Source organism: Ranitomeya imitator, chromosome 8 (assembly GCF_032444005.1).
Source record: "Ranitomeya imitator isolate aRanImi1 chromosome 8, aRanImi1.pri, whole genome shotgun sequence".
NCBI classification, from domain to species: domain Eukaryota; kingdom Metazoa; phylum Chordata; class Amphibia; order Anura; family Dendrobatidae; genus Ranitomeya; species Ranitomeya imitator.
The window spans coordinates 44,639,998-44,660,810 of NC_091289.1; the positions used below are offsets into that span (position 1 = coordinate 44,639,998).

The following is a 20,813-nucleotide window of genomic DNA, read 5'->3' on the forward strand; positions in this document are numbered from 1 at the left end:
GCCAGAGATCACCATTAGAGAAGTAGTAAACTTGCTGCCATGTAGTCCTCCATATTCATGAGCTCTATGTATAAACCCGCCCCCACCACTGATTGGCAGGTTTCTGCCTATACACGGTGTATACAGACAACTGCCAGTCAGTGGTGTGGGCGGGGTTATACATAGCTCAGCAGTCAGGGAACTGCTAGATCTGTGGAAAACAAAACTGTGATTTTTTTTTTTTTTTCAAAACTGCAGCAAGCAGCCCAGTAAGTGACACATTGCTGGAATTAGGGTCTCTGCCCCTACATCATGCTCCTCTCACATGGGTTATCAAAAACCTGGTGAAAGATTCCCTTCCAAGAGCAGGGTAGCTTATCGGTGGGTGTCCAACCTTTGAGACCCATACTTATTGGCAGAACAGACATTTTTGATCCCCGACAGGGCACGTTTATGCTTGTTACAAAATGCAGACGCAGTTTGGATTCCCAGCCGCCTCTCCATTGATTATCTATGGGGCTGCTGGAAAAAGCCGAGTGTGGTGCTCCGCAGCCCCCTAGGGAATGAATGTAGGGGCACTCTTGCATGCATGTCTTCATTGAACAACCCCTTTAAGTTCTTTTTAATGAAACTCTGTTTTCCAGTTCACCACCTGACAGCACCATTGGAGGACGTCCTTCTTACCCTCAGTGGGACAGGAACAACAAGCGGTTAAAAGGACCCTCCCCACTCCACCCACCAGTGTTTTTCCTGTCCCACTGCGGATAGGAACGGCAAGCGTGTCCTCCGACGGTGCTGTGCAGATGGTGGGGATCGGGGGGCCAGCCTTTCCCTTCCCTGCCGCAAGACATCTGCGGCTGATACCTGCAATGGGGGGTCCCTCAGCCTCCCCAGTGTAGCGCTGCTCCTGGGTTCAGGATCCGTTCCTCCTTACTGGGGGCTCTCGGTCCGGGTGCCTGGTTACTGGAGGTGTATGCGGGGGCTATCTCCAGACGGCGGCCGTTCCCAGCATGCGGCCGCGTCCATTTCCGGCAAGCGCTCTCAGCGCGGCAGCCGCTGCTTACTCCAGGACCTGCGGCCGCATCACTTCCGGCCGACGGGCCGCGTCACTTCCGGTTGCGACGAGCATCGGACTGGGGGACGCCAGCGACGGCGACGGCCTCAGGAAGGACTTTCAGCACGGTTAACCGCGTGGACGCGGTAAGGAGGGCAGGATCAACCAGGTAAAACCTATATAAACGCTCTATCGTTGTCTTTTTACCGCCGGCTATCCTGACATAGGAGTACACGGCTGTATGGTAATATTGTCCTCACTATGGAGGAGACTACCAGACCTGAGGGGACTGACCAGCTTCAGGGGCACGTGAGTGGGCTGTGTTAAAGCCATATCACAAAGCTCACCCCTCCCCCTGCTCCCCTACCAATGTATTCTATATTTCTATATATATATCTCTATCTATCCTAGGCAGATCCTCCCATTCCCACAACTGAAAGAAAAATATCTGGGAAAAGTAAATGCCCAATATGTGCCACCAGGTTTCCGGAAAATTAGCGGAAGCCATTGTGCAAAGGATGCACATCCAAGATTGTGGGGGATGAGCAAACTGCATTACTATCCAGTATGAGGACAATGATTCGACAAGAGGTTCAGGCATCCATCTCAAGCTTGAATCTTCCCCAGACAAGTCAGTCAGAACCGCAAGCCTCACGGAAGAGGCCAAGGGAATCTAGCCCCTCTTCTGAAGGAGAGGTTTTGGAAGATTCAGACCAGGAAGAAAGAGACGGATCATTGGGCAGAGGGAAGAGATATCTCTTCTCTGAGGCAGACACAGATGAGCTTCTTTATGCTGTACGTAACACCATGCAGTTACAGGACACGCCAGAGGAGACCTCGATCCAGGACGAGATGTTTGGCGGATTACATGCCCAAGTGACAAAGGTTTTTCCCATCAATAACCACATCCGTTCCATGATCCTGGAAGAATGGCAAGAAGCGGAGAAGAGACTAGTGGTACCCAGAGATTTTAAACTCTGTTTACCCTATAATCCAGAGGACATTAAGGTGTGGGATGAAGTCCCCAAGATTGATGTTCCGCTAGCAAAGGTGGCGAAGAAGACCTCAATCCCATTTGAGGACTCCTCCGCATTGAAAGATCCTATGGAATGCAAAGCAGATGGTCTGCTCAGGAGAACTTGGGAGTCCTCCGCAGCAATAATATGGGCCAATATAGCCGCAACATCGGTAGCCCGGTCAATGCATTTATGGATTGACGATTTGGAGGAACATCTCAAAGCCAAGACTTCCAGAGATGTTATCCTCAAATCCCTGCCGTTGCTTAAACTGGCAACAGGCTTTATGGCGGACGCTTCGGCTGAATCTGTACGCTTCGCTGCCAGAAGCGAGTCTTTGTCTAACGCGGCCAGAAGAGCCATCTGGCTAAAGACCTGGTCGGGGGATATTCAGTCAAAAAATAAATTGTGCGGTATCCCATTCTCAGGGAATAAAGTATTTGGGCCTATTCTAGATGACATATTAGAAAAAGCCTCAGATAAAAAGGAGGGATTCCCTGAGGAAAATACAAAAAAGTACCAGCCCTTTCGCAGATCCCGACCTAGTCAGAGAACAGACTACAGGGGGAAAGGGAAGACTGGGAGGTGGTCTTATCCCAAGGGTGGAAGGGGTAGAGACTCCATCTTCCCAAGTGCAGGTACAGCAAAGCCAAATAAATGACATCAGGGTAGGTGGTCAGTTACAAAAATTTCTAGGGGGTTGGCAGAAAATATCCCAGAACCCTTGGATTCTGCAGGTGATTGCTCAGGGGTACAAACTAGAGTTCTCCAGCAGTCCCCCAGAAAGATTTGTGGTAACCCGACCCTGTCCGCTCTCAGACTCCTCTATGTGGACAAACATCCAGGAGTTGATAGAATTAGACGCGATAACTCCAGTTCCCATTTCAGAAAGAGGCAGAGGCCATTACTCCCATTTGTTTTCAATAAAAAAACCGTCTGGGGACTCCCGGACGATCATAAATTTAAAGCCACTAAGCAGATGGGTCCGGTACAAAAGATTCAAGATGGAATCTATAAAATCCACAACGCCTCTTATAGACAAGGGCATGGTGATGTGCACCTTAGACCTAAGCAATGCATACTATCATGTCCCGATACACGCTTCCTACCAAAAATTCCTGAGATTTGCCGTAATGAACAAGGGAATATTACATCACTTCCAGTTCAAATGTCTCCCCTTCGGGCTTGCTTCAGCGCCCAGGATTTTCACCAAACTGATGTCAGAAGTTGTGGCCTAGGGGCGTGGCTATGTAACTGAGGAGGAAAGACGCACCTTCTGTGAGCTCCAGCAATCCTGCACATATCCTGCCATTTGGACCCTTAATTCACACACTGTGCCGGCTGGTACTGGTACCGCACAGTCTCAGGAACCCGGTGGACCCTCCGGACGGCTGCGGTGAAGGTCTGGGACGAAGGAGCTGCGGTGGCCTGGACGGGCGGCAGACTCCACGTGCAGCGGCGGCCATTTTGTGAGTACACGCGCTGAGGAGACCAGACACAGCGCCGGCTTCTCTTAGTGCCGGGCGTCCTCCCTCTTGAAATCGGCGAACCCCGGACACAAGCGGTGATCGCTGGAGAGTACCGGTGAGCGGGAGCAGGAGGACCGGGGGTGAGCGGCGGTGTCCGCGGGGGGGCACATCTCTACAGCGCGCGCCCTGACAGTGGGGAAGCGGCGCTTTCAGCCACATCTGCGGCGCAACTCAGGAGGTGAGAGACTAGCCTGAAAGAACAAGGAGGTGGCACGGTGTGTGTGCCCTGAAAGATTGGGCCCCGTGCCCCCTGCCATACAAGCACTCCTCCTGCCAGCACCATAACTTCAGAGGGGTTAACCCTCCCCCCCCCTCGCTCTGCTGTTCCCCCTGTGGAGCCTGTGGATCTGCTCTAACACATAGAGCCTGGGTGCATATTAAAACTGCTGCCTATATCACTCTCAATATCCCAGCTGCCCATCTAGTGGTCTCTCTGGAATACAATCCTACATTTAACTCTGTTGTGACTGGAACTGGAGAGTGCACTATATACACATATAACTGTAATTAACCAGTGGAGCCCTTCTAGCTGCCTGCCATGCATCACCCTAAGGGAACAGGGGCTGCTGATAAACTACGGAAGTACGCCAGGGAGGATCCTTCTGATAGTACACGCACTCTCAGAAATAACCCTGCACAGACCCAACGTAAAAATCGTCTTTCTGATAGTAATGAGGAGGGAGAACAAGATGAACTGACTCTTAAACAGGCGTCAGAGCAGCTAATGCAAGCTATATCCCTCACTAGATCATCTCTCACAGAAAAAATAGAGGACGTGCATACTGAGGTGGGTCGTGTGCGGCATGACATGCAAGCTATGAGAGGGCGTATTTCGGAGGTTGAAACAAGAGTGTCTCATATAGAGGATACCATCACCCCTATGGAGGCTAAGTTGACAAAAGCCGCTGGCTCTGTAAACGCCTGGAAACAAAAGGCAGATGACTTGGAAAACAGACTGCGTCGCAATAATATTCGAATTATCGGTCTGCCGGAGCGTTCGGAGGGTCAGCAACCCGAACAATTTCTGGAGGACTGGCTTAAGGCCTCCCTGGGGGACGAATTTTCTTCAACATTTGCAGTGGAGAGGGCCCATAGGGTCCCAACAAGACCTCTTCCCCCTGGAACTCCACCCCGACCCTTCCTGGCACGTCTTCTCAACTGTAGAGACAGAGATGCTGTTCTTCGTCTGGCGCGACAGAAGGGCCCTATTAAATTCAACAATGCTACCATATCGATTTTTCCCGATTTCTCCATGGAACTCCAAAAGCAGCGAGCGCGGTTCATGGACATCAAGAAACAACTTAGAGATAAGAGTATCATTTACTCCATGCTTTATCCGGCTCGACTGCGCATTGTTCATGATGGTTCCACCTTATTCTTCACGGATCCAGCGGAGGCGGCCGAATGGTTGCGGTCTCACGGGGTGTCTAATGTGAAAGACTCCTAATTTATGCTCCTTGTCTAATGGTAACATAAACGGAGCTCTCTAAGTGGGTGCTAAGGTTGTTAACAATGCCGGACGCTGGATTCAGTGAGGGTATCCCCTTTTATATTTGACTGTAGGAGTACAGGATCTTACTCCTCTACTGTTCAGTTTTTGTTAAGTTGTTGTTTTTTTTTTCTGTTAGATTTAATTAGTTTTAGTAGGTATTTGGGTAAGAGCCGCCTCCAAAGCCATTATGACTTCCCATGCGTAATTAGTGGACTTTTCTCACCATCAATGCATACCATGTTTTTTAATGGCTAGATATGGGGTCTGAGTTGATATGTATGACATGGAACATTCGGGGTATTAAATCTCCCCGGAAGAAAATCAAGGTGTTCTCTCAAATTAGACGATATCATCCCCATATTGTGGCCCTGGTAGAGACACATCTAACCAGAGATACAGCCAGAGGTGTACAGAAACCATGGGTACAGTGGTATGCTCACACGTTTCACACTAGCTACTCGAGAGGGGTATCACTATTAATACACAAAGACGTCCAATGGGAGGCCCAGACGACTCGGCGAGATCTAGAGGGACGTTTTGTTTTTGTCCATGCATTAATTAATTCCCGCGAATACGTCATACTATGCATATATAACCCCCCCCCCCGGCTAATACTTCAGTACTTAAGATGGCAATGAGCTTTGCATTAAGCTACCCGGACGCACATGTTATTTGTATGGGTGACTTCAACTTAGTTATGGACAGTAGTTTAGATAGAATGCGATGGGGAGATGGGTTGCCTGGGGAACCTTTGTCTTCTTCTTCTTCTTCGACCCCGACTCAGTTAACACTGTTCATGGAAAGTAGCGGCTGGATAGATCTATGGAGGATACATCACCCCAGGGAGAGGGGATATACCTGCCACTCATCCACTAGAAGTTCCCTCTCTCGCATAGATTATATCTTCGGATCCGGTGACCTGGTGCGGTGGGTGGATAGTGTGGAACACGGTAATAGAGGGACCTCGGATCATAGTCCGATTATCCTTAAACTTGTGTTTGGGACGTTAAATAATGGTAGAGTATGGAAATTGAATCCCTTTTGGCTCAAACTAATAGATTCGGACGATAGGACAGTTGACCAGCTGAACTGCTTCATTCAGTCCCACTCAGAACTTCAGAATATTAACTTATTTTGGGATACACTTAAGGCATATCTGAGGGGTTGTCTGTCTTCTACAATTTCATATATTAAAAGGGTAACATCGAGGGAGGACGATGAGATTGAGCAACGTTTGAGAAATGCTGAGGCAACATATACAGCTGACCAGACTAATGATAATAGGGTTGAGTGGTTGACTCTGCAAAGACTGTACACCCAACACATAGACACCAAGTCTAAGCGTAAGTTATTTTTTATGCGACAATCATACTTTGAAATGGGGAATCAGGCGGGGAAATTTCTGGCCTACTTAGTGCGTCAACATAATACATCTAACATGATATTGCAAATTCGCTCACCGGACGGCTCATTGAATTCCACTACTGAGGGAATACTTCAATGTTTTTATAACTATTATAAGGGGCTGTATGAATCTAAGAGCGGTTTTGATGTTTCCGATTGCCTGGGATATTTGTCCGATATAACACTCCCTGTGCTGAGTTCCGCCCAGCAGACCTTTATGGACGCTGAATTTACTCTGGAGGAAGTGGAGCAAGCTATAACAGATATGGCCTCTGGAAAGGCCCCTGGGCCAGATGGCTTCCCTGTAGAGTTGTATAAGAAATACCGGGGGATACTGGCTCCGCTTCTATTGAAAGTATTTAAAGAGATATGGAAGGGAGGGTGTCTACCAGATACTTTTTATGAGGCACATATTATTGTACTTAAGAAGGAGGGGAAAGATCCTTTGGAATGCGGATCCTATCGTCCTATATCCTTGGTAAATGTGGATTATAAGATCCTAGCCAAGATACTGGCTACCAGGTTGAACTCCATTATACTAGATATTATACATCCAGATCAAACGGGCTTTATGCCCGGTAAGAACACCTCTATAAATATTAGACGGGTCCAGTCGGTGATTCAGTACAGTTCTTTGTTACCAGACAATGCCTGGGCATTGGCGTCACTGGACGCAGCCAAGGCGTTCGACTCACTTGAATGGCCCTTTTTGTCCGCTTGTCTGCAGAAATATGGCTTTGGGGAGAAATTTTTGAAATGGGTTGGTGTGTTATATCTGAAACCCAAGGCCCGTATAGTTATCAACGGCTCTATGTCTGAACCCTTTTCACTGTATAGGGGAACCCGTCAAGGGTGCCCCCTCTCTCCGGCCCTATTTGCTCTAGCAATAGAGGCATTGGCTGTGCGCTTGCGCTCAACCCCTGGTATTGATGGTATTAAGATAGCGGACCGCACTGACATCATTGGTTTGTATGCTGATGATATGATAATATTCATGGATAGGGCAGAAGAAACGTTGCCAAAAATAATTGCTACCATAGATAAATTTAGTGGGTTCTCAGGCCTATATATTAATTGGGATAAATCTGCCCTATTACCTTTATCTCAACACCCAGCACCCAATCTTAGTACTCTTTCTTTACTGCCCATAGTGTCTAAATTTAAGTACCTGGGTATCTACATGTCCCAATGCAGTGGGTTGGACCTACAGCTCAATGTTCTCCCCCTGCTGGAATACACTAAACTGAAATTTGCTTCTTGGAGTAAGCTTCCATTGTCCGTAGCAGGCCGCATTAATCTCATAAAAATGATTTTGCTCCCTAAATTCAACTATTGCCTCCAACATAGTGCAGTAACTGTACCAAAATTCTTCTTTACCAGTTTAAATTTTCACGTTACTTCATTTGTGTGGGGGAAAGGCAGGCCCAAGCTCAAACTAACTACTCTGCAAAGACCTAAACAGGAGGGAGGAGCGGCACTGCCAGATTTTTTTTTATATTATTTGGCGGGACAGGCTAAAGCATTATGTAAATGGATGCCTCATAACTATCTCCCTAATTCTGAAAATCACTTAGTTAGTTCTGTTGGTGCTAAGTGTCCGCTGGGTCTTTTGGAATCGGGGAAAATAAGTGCTCCTGGTTTGCTGCCCATGATTCGATTGGCGAGATCCACTTGGAAGAAAATTAGAAAAGTTACTGGATTTGGGGACATTGTGGCCGAGATGCCTCTGTGGGATAACAGTTATTTCCCAATGTTAGTGAATCACCCATCTACAAAATTTTAGGTTTCCTACGGGGTTCTTTTGATGGGAGATTTATATGATCAGGGGGTTTTTATGTCCTTTGAACAACTACAAAATAAATATGACCTTCCAAGATCTCAATTTTTTCGATACCTGCAACTCAGATCTGCCATTCAGTCATTTGTCAGGAATGAGGGGATGAACCGTAACATCTCCTCTTTGCCTCTGATAGGTATTCTTAAGTCCCAGGGCCCTCAGGGTCTTATCTCGTCCCTATACACATACAGTGGGGCAAAAAAGTATTTAGTCAGTCAGCAATAGTGCAAGTTCCACCACTTAAAAAGATGAGAGGCGTCTGTAATTTACATCATAGGTAGACCTCAACTATGGGAGACAAACTGAGAAAAAAAAATCCAGAAAATCACATTGTCTGCTTTTTTAACAATTTATTTGCATATTATGGTGGAAAATAAGTATTTGGTCAGAAACAAACAATCAAGATTTCTGGCTCTCACAGACCTGTAACTTCTTCTTTAAGAGTCTCCTCTTTCCTCCACTCATTACCTGTAGTAATGGCACCTGTTTAAACTTGTTATCAGTATAAAAAGACACCTGTGCACACCCTCAAACAGTCTGACTCCAAACTCCACTATGGTGAAGACCAAAGAGCTGTCAAAGGACACCAGAAACAAAATTGTAGCCCTGCACCAGGCTGGGAAGACTGAATCTGCAATAGCCAACCAGCTTGGAGTGAAGAAATCAACAATGGGAGCAATAATTAGAAAATGGAAGACATACAAGACCACTGATAATCTCCCTCGATCTGGGGCTCCACGCAAAATCCCACCCCGTGGGGTCAGAATGATCACAAGAACGGTGAGCAAAAATCCCAGAACCACGCGGGGGGACCTAGTGAATGAACTGCAGAGAGCTGGGACCAATGTAACAAGGCCTACCATAAGTAACACACTACGCCACCATGGACTCAGATCCTGCAGTGCCAGACGTGTCCCACTGCTTAAGCCAGTACATGTCCAGACCCGTCTAAAGTTTGCTAGAGAGCATTTGGATGATCCAGAGGAGTTTTGGGAGAATGTCCTATGGTCTGATGAAACCAAACTGGAACTGTTTGGTAGAAACACAACTTGTCGTGTTTGGAGGAAAAAGAATACTGAGTTGCATCCATCAAACACCATACCTACTGTAAAGCATGGTGGTGGAAACACCATGCTTTGGGGCTGTTTCTCTGCAAAGGGGCCAGGACGACTGATCCGGGTACATGAAAGAATGAATGGGGCCATGTATCGTGAGATTTTGAGTGCAAACATCCTTCCATCAGCAAGGGCATTGAAGATGAAACATGGCTGGGTCTTTCAACATGACAATGATCCAAAGCACACCGCCAGGGCAACGAAGGAGTGGCTTCGTAAGAAGCATTTCAAGGTCCTGGAGTGGCCTAGCCAGTCTCCAGATCTCAACCCTATAGAAAACCTTTGGAGGGAGTTGAAAGTCCGTGTTGCCAAGTGAGAAGCCAAAAACATCACTGATCTAGAGGAGATCTGCATGGAGGAATGGGCCAACATACCAACAACAGTGTGTGGCAACCTTGTGAAGACTTACAGAAAACGTTTGACCTCTGTCATTGCCAACAAAGGATATATTACAAAGTATTGAGATGAAATTTTGTTTCTGACCAAATACTTATTTTCCACCATAATATGCAAATAAATTGTTAAAAAAACAGACAATGTGATTTTCTGGATTTTTTTTCTCAGTTTGTCTCCCATAGTTGAGGTCTACCTATGATGTAAATTACAGACGCCTCTCATCTTTTTAAGTGGTGGAACTTGCACTATTGCTGACTGACTAAATACTTTTTTGCCCCACTGTATCTGCTATCAGCGGGAACGAACTCTGTTGTGGATTCGGTGAGAGGCAAATGGGAGGGGCTTTTTCCTGATATGCAAAGTGAGGAATGGGAGGATATTTTGGAATCACCCCTCAGAGTCTCCCCATCAGCCAATAATAAGATGACCCAATTATATATAATCCACCAGTCATATTTGACTCCGTTGAGACTTTGTCGGATGGGTCGATACTCGACGTCGGAATGTTTGCGTTGCCACTCACCTGACGCTAATTTTGTACACATGATATGGCAGTGCCCCATAGTCTCTCATTACTGGAGGGAGGTGACGTCATTATTAGCTTCAATACTGTCAATTCCGATTCCTCTTGAACCCTTAATTTGCCTGTTTGGAGTGTGGGACGAGGAGGCCTGGGAACACTATACGGGGATTTTTCTACGAGAAACACTTTTCTTGGCAAGGAAGCTGCTAGCTATGCGATGGATGGGGAACTCACCCCCCTCCGTTAGGTCCTGGATTGAACTGGTGAATGCAGTCGTCCCCTATGAGCGCACTCTTTATCAAAATAGGGGCTGCCCGTATAAGTTCAGCAAAATCTGGGATAGATGGAACGCCTCTCATCTCACTCTGTGACCTGACTAATTGGGAGAAATGTGGTTTACCTGGTCCTTTGATCTGCAAATATTGCGCAATGGGAAAAGAACAAGATAAATAATGTATTTAACTTTGGTTAAGTGGCGGCTTAGTAGTTTTTGGAGGTTTAGTTGGGTTGTAGTTCAAGAACCCTATGTTCTGACTGTTTTTCTATATGTGAAATGATTGACATATGTATGTTCTGTCCTTTTCAATCCCTGTAATGTAACCACGCAGATTAATGACAAGGACAAATATGTATGCTGTAATTTTATTCTATGTTTAATAAATAAACGAATTTAAAAAAAAAAAAGAAGTTGTGGCCTATCTAAGAAACCAGAATGTGACCATAGTTCCATATCTGGACGACTTTCTGATAATGGCGAGATCAGAGAAGCTCCTCAGAATAGACTGCGGTTTCACTCTTTCCATCCTGCAGGATCTGGGGTGGATGGTGAACTGGAAGAAGTTCTGCCTGGTCCCAGATTCCAGAATGAAATTTTTGGGGGTGATATTAGATTCCAAACTAAGAACATCTTTTTTTCCAGAAGACAGACAGGAGGCCTTGATCAGGCAAGTTCGTCAATTCAGAAAAAGTACCCCCTCTATAAGAGAGGCAATGAGGATACTCGGCTTTATGACAGCATGCATACCCTGTGTGAAATGGAGCCAATTCCACTCAAGGGAGTTACAGAGAGAAATCTTGGGATCTTGGAACAGGAAACAGAGTTCCCTAAACAGGAAGATGATTGTGTCTCCGTCAGTAAAGAGATCTGTAACCTGGTGGACCACACCGGAAAACCTGAGAGAGGGAGTTCTATGGATACTCGATCCCTGTGTTACAGTTACCACAGACGCCAGTCAATACGGATGGGGCGACCATATAGGATACTATCAGGGAGAATGGACTCCTCAGATTGCCGCAAGATCATCAAATTTCAGGGAACTGTATGCGATCTGGAAGGTGTTGTACCAGGCCCAGTCACAGGTCAGGGGCAGACACGTAAGGATATTGTCCGACAATGTCACAGCAGTGGCGTTTCTGAGACACCAGGGAGGTCCGAAGCATCCGCCACTGCAACTCCTAGCTGACCAGATTTTCAGATGGGCAGAGAAATCTGTCAGATCCATCTCGGCAGTTCACCTGGAAGGCGCCAAGAATCAAATGGCAGATTTCTTGAGCAGGACGTCTGTACATCCCGGAGAATGGGAACTGAATCCGGAAGTATTCAGCAGTCTGTGCCAGAAATGGGGAACACCTCAGGTGGACCTTTTTGCCACCAGGTCAAACACAAAGACCAGAGCATTTTTCTCTCTCAATCCTTTAGACGGAAGCACTGCAGTAGACGCCTTGTCTCAGTATTGGGGAGAAGGTCTCCTGTACGCATTCCCGCCTCTTCCTCTGATAACGAAGACACTCAGGAAGATACGAGACGAGGGAGCAACCGTAATCCTGGTGGTTCCTTTTTGGCCAAAAAGGAGCTGGTTTTCTCTTCTATCCAAAATGTCAACAGAGAAACCAGTCTTGTTACCGAACAGGTAGGACCTTCTACTACAGGGCCCGGTGTTACACAAGAACCCAGACTCTCTTCACCTATCTGCTTGGATCCTGAACGGCAAACCTTAAGATCCAGAGGCCTGTCAGAAGATGTCATTACCACACTCCAGGCAAGCAGAAAACCGGTGACTTTGGCGATTTACAACAAAATCTGGAAGCGGTATTGTTCCTTTCTGGGAGAGGTTTCTGTGGATGTTTCAAACCCAGACATTCCCAGAATCCTCGACTTCCTGCAACTCGGATTTGACAAGGGCCTTCGGCCTAGTACTCTAAAAGTACAGATTGCAGCGCTTAGTGTCTTTTTTTAATACATCTCTAGCCTCCCATCCTTGGATAGCAACATTTTCCAGGGCCACACAGAGAATGAGGCCACTTGTGAGAAAACCAACCCCTCCTTGGGACCTAAACCTGGTCCTTAACACTCTATGTAAAACCCCATACTTGTTATCAGAAGATATGAGCATAGCCAATCTCTCCTTAAAATTGCCATCACATCACCTAAAAGGCTGGGGGAGATGCAGGCTCTTTCTACCCAGAACTCATATCTTCAGATTTTTGACGACAGGGTAGTCTTTAAACTTAACCCAGCTTTCCTCCCCAAGGTAGTATCCTCAACCAATATAAATCAGGAGATAATCCTTCCTTCATTCTGCCAACACCATAGAAACGCAAAAGAAGGGGTCTACCATAACCTTGACGTTAGGGAGACTGTTCTAAAATACCTGTGGGAGACGGAAAGTTGGAGACAGGACACTAACTTGTTCATACAGTACGGGGGGCCAAATAGGGGTTGTAAAGCTGCAAAATCAACCATTGCTAGGTGGATTAAAACCATGATAAACCTAGCATATACAGACCAAGGGAAAGTTCCCCCGGGCACTCTTAGGGCCCATTCAACACGAGCTATTTCTACATCATGGGCAGAGAAGGGGGGAGCCTCAGCTGAGCAAATCTGTAGGGCGGCGACTTGGACCAGTCTTTCTACCTTTGCCAGACACTATAAATTAGATGTCTCATCAGATCAGTTAGCTTTTGGTAGAAAAGTATTACATGCAGTAGTCCCACCCTAGTTTAACATCTTTTGGTATTTCTCCAATGGTGCTGTCAGGTGGTGAACTGGAAAACGGTAATTAGACCTACCGGTAATTGTATTTCCAGGAATCCATCCTGACAGCACTACTAGTTCCCTCCCACTGCAAGTTTATACTATTGACTAATGTGATGTAACATTGGTGTATGACTGTTAATAAACTCTCTTTTTTGCATCCATCCAGATGTGGTACTTAGAAAATCACTGGTGGGTGGAGTGGGGAGGGTCCTTTTAACCGCTTGTTGTTCCTGTCCCACTGAGGGTAAGAAGGACGTCCTCCAATGGTGCTGTCAGGATGGATTCCTGGAAATACAATTACCGGTAAGAACTAATTACCGTTTTTCCTGTTTATAGTATTTTTTTGCATGTCAGCCCAGTCATGGTATCCTTAGGATCACGTTACATGTTTGAAAGCCAAAACTAGAGACAATAGTAACCAATGCCTTCTTGCTCTATAATCTTTCAGTCTGATGTGTGGGCCCTTGGGTGCTGTGTGTACGAAATGGCGACTCTAAAGCATGCCTTCAATGCCAAGGATATGAACTCGTTAGTATATCGGATCATCGAAGGAAAGGTAACTTCTAAAACTGTGGTTACAATCGCAATAATATATTAAGTTATCATTTCTTACACAATTACAATGCTAAAATATGGATCCGTTACCAAGGACCAATCAGTGTCCTATCCTAAGAACACTTATGCCCTACAAGAGTTACTTGCGGATTAGTCCCTGACACTATTTGCGGGATTATATCTTCTGATACACGCTAAGGGTCCTATCCCTAGATCATTCTTCTCCTAATTGGTTGCCCTGATGCCAGCTTTTATTTGGGATTCATTACCTGTCCATCATCGCCATAAAGCCCCCCATACACATTAGACTAATGTCTGCCAAACCTTCTTGACAGTCTGATGCTTATTGGTATTAATTGTCGGGGTTGTTAAGGATCCAGGATGTCCAATTTCGGACCGCCGATCCTTTTGTTTTCCCAGAGATAAGACGCACCACACACGTCCCTCTTAGAGAACACGTGAGTTCTCAACCTAGCGAACGCTCCTGTGTATGGGAGAGGTGGCCGATATGGCTGCCAGTTGACCGATGGGGTGAACTGTCAATCTGCCCATAACCATCTAATGGTTATGGTGGGCTTTATTGTCACAGAGGGGCTGCAGTGCCAGACTTTCATCTGTATCTTGCTGTACGTTGGGTGCACATTGTTATTGGGTGGCAGCCTCCACCCTAACAAAAGACAAATATCTTTTGAGTCAACATTTTGACTTGTCCAACTTGTGGCCCTTGTTGGCTTTGTGCTCTTAGAGGTTGATTCTCATACATAAGGTGGCCAACCAGATCTGGAAGGAGTTTTGGAATATTCCTGACTACAGAGATGATGCCCCAAAATAGAAGAACCCTATGTTCTCTAAACTGCAAGATCTTGAGGGTACTATGTTTTGGTGGGGGCATGGAATCCTTTTTGCTAATAGGCAGATATACGGATAATTATCTTTTGTCATCTACCCAGATCTAGGTGAGATGTGTGCCCGTCTGACTGCGGCATGCACTTCTCTTCAAATGTTCTAACATTAATAGGAACATCTCTGAATATACCATAACTCATATCATCAAAGCACAATGACCCCGAGGAACATTACCTACTATATGCACCCTTTTTCCTGAAAGAGTCGCAAATCTTTACTCATTGGAGCCAGCTAGCAAGAGGCCATAGAGTCTCATCTACTTGTTTCTCCCTTAAAGCACCACTCTAGCGTTTTTTTTTTACTGTACCGCTGGAGTGGTGCTTTAAATGCAGCTCCCCTGGCCTCGATCATATGCTCGCCTGAAGCCGCCTTCATCGTTTTCCAGCGTTGCTCCTGTCAGTCTCCGGTGAAAAGTGACCTTCCGGCAGCTCAAGTGTTTCATGGAACGGTGTGGAGGTCACTTATCAATGCAAGTCTATGGCAGCCTCGTTCTAGCTCTCATAGGTTTGCATTGAGAGCTTGTGACGTAGCTTCTGACTTCTGGCCAGTCAAAAGATGGCACCGCAGGACCAGAGTGGTGCCGAAAAACGGTGAAGACGCCGGAGGATGAGTGTATGACTGTGGGCAGGGTACCTACATTTAAAGCGCCACTCCAGCAATGAAAAAAAAAATTGCTTTAACAAGTCATATGCTGATTAAATTAAATCTAGTACATCTGTGCCATGTATCTCACAGACTGCATAAAATGAACCAGTTTCCTCCCTTGAGGGGCCTTAGATGTCAAAAGTCACAATGCCACCTTTTAACATTCGATATGGGAGTACTCTTTTGTCAAAGCTTTTCAAGAGAAAGTCCTAATGGTCCTCTCAGTCTTGGTAGCCCCAACAAGAACTAATTATCCCAGGAGTTTGCCTTCTGGAATTAATACAAAAACACATAGCGTGGGGGAGGGTAGGACAACCACAGGGGCATTTGCCCCAGGTGCCAATGTCTATGGAGGCTCATGATCCAGTAGTGTCTTGATTCATTACCAAGGGCTGCTTTTACATTTTCACACTTTTGCAAACTACTTGCCTTACTCCGGGCACTGTCAGCGTCACTACCCCGGCCTCATCATACTAGAATTCTCCTTACGGAAACACTTGTTTTTGGTTGGAAATAGCCAGACACTTGTATTGGTTGAGTCCGCCATCACTCTCTCAATGGATATACTTGGTTTATAAAGTCGCACCATATGAAATGAGTTTATAAAATGGTCACAAGCACGATATAGTGTATTTGAATCAAGTTCAGGCACTCTTTGCCATCTCAGTGGCCACATAAGCAAAATTGCTATTTTTTCATTAACATGTTTTGTAAGAAGGAGCCATACACCTGAGATGCAATAGCTTTCATATCTGTCCCATAATTCTGATCCAGTCATCTGATCTTACATATTTATTGCTTTCTCTTGGGAGGTAAGGATCGGACATGTTACATTTCAACATGCCCTATCCTTACTCCGACTGTTCCCCTACACATCAGATTGGCCATGGATACCATGTTAAGAAATTCTGTATATAATATCGTTCCATGTACATAATTTCTCCTCTTACCTTCCAGTTGCCTCCAATGCCTAAAGATTACAGTAATGAATTGAGGGATTTGATTGGCACAATGTTAAGCCGAACGCCTGAAAAGAGGCCAACAGCGAATCAGATACTGCGAAAGTCTTACATCAAGCAGCACATTAAGTCTTTCTTGGATAACAGTAAACTGTAAGTAATAATATTAAAAGGGATCTTTACGAGTGATGAGTGATCATGCTCGGATAAGGTGTTATCTGAGCATGCTCGGGTGCTAATTGAGTGTCTTCTGCATGCTCGAAAAATATGTTCGAGCCTACACTGCTGCATGGCTCACAGTTGTTAGACAGCCGCGACACATGCAGGGATTTCCTAACAAACAGGCATCCCTGCATGTGTTGTGGCTGTTGAACAGCCGTGACACATGCAGCCGCCGGAACTTGAACATATTATTCGAGCATGCTGGAGACACTCGGTTAGCACCTGAGCATGCTCAGATAACACTTTATCCCAGCACGCTCGCTCATCACTGATCTTTACCAATGTTGTAACCACATAAAATCCTGTTATATTTAATATGCTACGAGAGCCGGCAGTGCAATTCCATTGCCCGTCCAAGTCTGCATTAATAGAAAGCAATGGAACTGCTGTCATTCATGCAGTGGCTCCTACCCTTCCCTACTCCTGTTGTTCACATAGCCTTAAGGCCATGTTCACACGTTCCTGATTTCCCTGCTGTTTTTTCTGCACTAAAAAACGCAGCTCTTGGCAGAAAACGCAGGTGCGTTTTTTGGTGCTTTTTGGTGCGTTTTTTGATGCGTTTTTTGATGCGGTTTTTAGTGCAGTTTCTGTGTGTTTTCTAGGAAGTTTTTTTAGGGTTAAAATGGCTGAAAATACCCTAACCCTACCCCTAACCCTACCCCTAACCCTAACCCTAGTTCTAACTGTAGTGGGGAAGAAAAAAAAAAAAATTTTTTATTTTATTATTGTTACTACCTATGGGGGTGATAAAGGGGGGGGGGGGGGGGGCATTTACCTTTTTTTTTATTTTGATCACTGTGAGGTTATCACAGTGATCAAAATGTGCCTGGAGCGCATGCGCCCGCCATTTTGGAAGATGGCGGCACCCAGGGAGAAGACGGCCGGACGGACACCGGGAGGCCCGGTAAGTATAAGGGGGGGAGATTAGGGCACGGGGGGGCGTCGGAGCACGGGGGGTGGCATCGGAGCATGGGGGGGTGGGATTGGAGCACGGGGGGGCAGCCACACTGCAGCGGTTCTGCACCACAAACCGCAGAAAACCCGCAGATATTTTTTTCGTCTGCGGGTTTTACTGCGGGTTTGACCTCACAATGGAGGTCAATGGGTGCAGAACCGCTGCAGTTCCGCAAAAAAAAGTGACATGGTACTTCTTTTTTACCGCAGCTATTCAGCGCGGCTTTTTTTGGGATTTTCCGCAATGTGGGCACAGCAGTTCCTGTTTTCCATAGGGTACATTGTACTGTACCCTGCATGGAAAACAGCTGCGGACCCGCATTGGGAAAATCGCGGCGGTTCCGCATTAAAAAAAGGATGGTGTGAACATGGCCTAAGAAGGAGGGAATCAAACGATAGTTTAGGAATCTGCAGAATTAGAAAATGGAAGAACGTCACCAAGAAAAAAAGATAACACTACTTATTTTCTTTAGTTTAAATTTGGGGTTACTTTTGGAAAGCAAGCAGGTTTGTATTTCATTTATCATACTTTATAAAGAGAGGGAATGGATGTGAAGTCTCTGCTCCAGTTACTAGAATTACTGAATACTGATATGCATGTTTAGTTGTCGGCGTGGATGACGTCTTCTCTTACTGTTTTCAGCCATTTCCCAGGTATATTTCAGCTAATAATGGAAGTGAGAACTGGTCTGGCTGTAGGAATGTTGTGTTCTATTCTCATCAACCATCTGTTATATGTGTGTATATATATATATATATAAATATATATATATATATAATGTATATATGTCAGGGGTATTTCTTGTTGTATACTTTTCACGTTTGCCACTGTATACACAAATAGTGGCATAATTTGCTCATAGGGACCAATGTTGAAGAAGCAAACACTCCCCAACATTTGTTAGTGTGTGTTTAATATTCTTACTAATTGCTGTCTTCCCTGGTTTCCAGCGCTGCGCCAGTCCTCTTCTCACTCACTGTTCTGGGGTCTATGTGCGAGCCAGAAGTCTCTTTTACTGTGTAAGCCTATGGAGCTCAGAACGAGGCAAAATAAAAGCAATTTCCAGCTCACACACAGACGCCAGTGTGATCCGGAGAACTGGAATAAGAGTCGTGAGTGTAAAGAGGACCGGAGCGCCGCTGGAAACGGGGGAAGACATCGATCATTGAAAATATTAGCTCACTTACACTACATTATACTATCATCTGCACAGGTTAAGTTAATGCAAAACAGTAGGAGTTTTTCTTTAAAAGGGGTCTCTAATCTTTACAAAAATCTATATGATTATATCACTAATGAATCCAAAAAATCTCATGTGCTAAACACATACATATCAAACCCATCCGTAACACTCTATTCCCTCGCAATTGGGGAAGTGAACGGAAAAAGCCCATTTCACCACAATTAGAATTAAAATGCTATATTACAAATTACTTAAAATAAACTCAAAAATTATAATACAAATCAAGACCTCAGATGTGAGAAGACACCTGACTAAAGGATCCTTTACACACATTCAATGTAATATCATGTTGCTGTATAGCAGTACAGTTAGGGTATGTGCACACATATTCTGGAGGACTGCGGATTTTTCCGCAGCGGATTTGGAAAAACTGCAGTGCAAAACTGCTGCGGTTTTTCTTGTGGATTTATCGCGGTTTCTACTGCGGATTCCGCTGCGCCTTTACACCTGCAATTTTCTATTGGAGCAGGTGTAAAACCGCAGCAGAATCCGCACAAAGAATTAACATGCTGCGGAATATAAACCGCTGCGTTTACGCGCATTTTTTTCCGCAGCATGTGCACTGCGGATTTCGTTTCCCATAGGTTAACATGGTACTGTAAACTCATGGGAAACGCTGCGGATCCACATACGCGTGTTCACATACCCTTAGTCAATGAGAGGGATGAAGTAAAAAATTCCTACAAACCATAAGCTGAAACTACCGTATGTCCAGTTGAGCTGTCCTATGTGGGTTGGCTAAATATCAGGACAATATGTGAACGAGCTTACACAATTAATGTCCTTGCTTGCTATCACATCTGATATGCCTCTATCAATAAATACAAAAGCGACAAATTCATAAGCAAGGTCTGAAATAAGAATCTCTCATTAAATGACTTACACAATGTGTGGAGCCGATGCCGTGTCCCTCCACCCCGATGCGCGTTTCGTACACACTTCTTCAGGAGACGCCCCCTGAAGAAGTGTGTACGAATCGTGCAGTAAGCACGTACATGTGTACTCTGCAGGCCAGCCTCTCACGCAGTTACATGGCCATGTCCTGGGTGTGTATTTGCAGCTCTTTAACATTCCTTATTCTGATCATGTTTTTTTTCTCCCATTTTGTACCACATATCACACATTACATGCCCCTTATCTCCACTGCTCGCTGGTTTTCCCATCTCCGTCTCTAGTGGGATCCTGTTTAACATGCTGGGAATCAGATGGCGCAGTGTCAAGAAAAGAGCAAAACAGACTAGGAGACAGGACTAGCTAACTAATAGAAGGGCGTATAAGCAACATCTGTGAATGGGGAGAGGAATCATGGTAACTGTAGTCCTTTACATGGTAATCCCATAGGAAGCCCTGGCAGCATCCAAACAAAGGTGCAGCACAAAGTTGTGAGAAGCTCATAAAACTCCTTAAATGTGTATGCAACCAGGTTTATGGCTTTTATATGTGTATAATGGCCCACAGTACAGGAAAGCACAGTCCAGCACAACAGAATGTCAACTAGGCCTCCTTTATGTGCATGGAGGCCTATGGGTAATTCAGCATATGTGCCAGGAGGCTTCCTAAAGCATTCAGTAAAGACGAGGTGAACAGGGCCCTTCTATTCGCTCTGGTTCTGATATTTAGTTACTGGAGTTAGAAGACCAGGATGAACTTTAAACAAGTTTGCTTGCACAATAAAGAAAAAACTATTGTTTTTTTGTTTTGTTTTTTTTAAAGAAAACCAGTCAAGCGCCGAAAAAAAACGGTAGACTCCAGCCACAGCGGAGTCCCAAAAAATGGTGAACAGCATGAACGGGAAATACGAACAGAAACTGCCCCTGGTGAAAGAAAACGGCATAAAGTGGTAAAATTACTATACATTGTTTATAATGTGCCTGTATGCTCCTCTGTTTAGTTTAAAGAATTTCCCCATTCACACAGAGAACTTTGGGTCCCCAGTCGTCGGGATC

The 20,813-nt window shown here is 45.4% G+C and overlaps 1 protein-coding gene across 4 annotated transcripts in view; it reads left to right on the forward strand.

Moving 5' to 3' along the window:
* Positions 1-20,813, forward strand: part of NEK4 (NIMA related kinase 4) — a 138,423-nt gene that overhangs the window by 48,885 nt on the left and 68,725 nt on the right. For all 4 annotated transcript variants that reach the window (XM_069736822.1, XM_069736819.1, XM_069736821.1 and 1 more), the window contains exons 4-6: positions 13,831-13,938; positions 16,446-16,600; positions 20,581-20,707. In XM_069736822.1, coding sequence (XP_069592923.1) covers positions 13,831-13,938; positions 16,446-16,600; positions 20,581-20,707 — 390 coding nt within the window. The remainder of the gene's footprint in view (positions 1-13,830; positions 13,939-16,445; positions 16,601-20,580; positions 20,708-20,813) is intronic.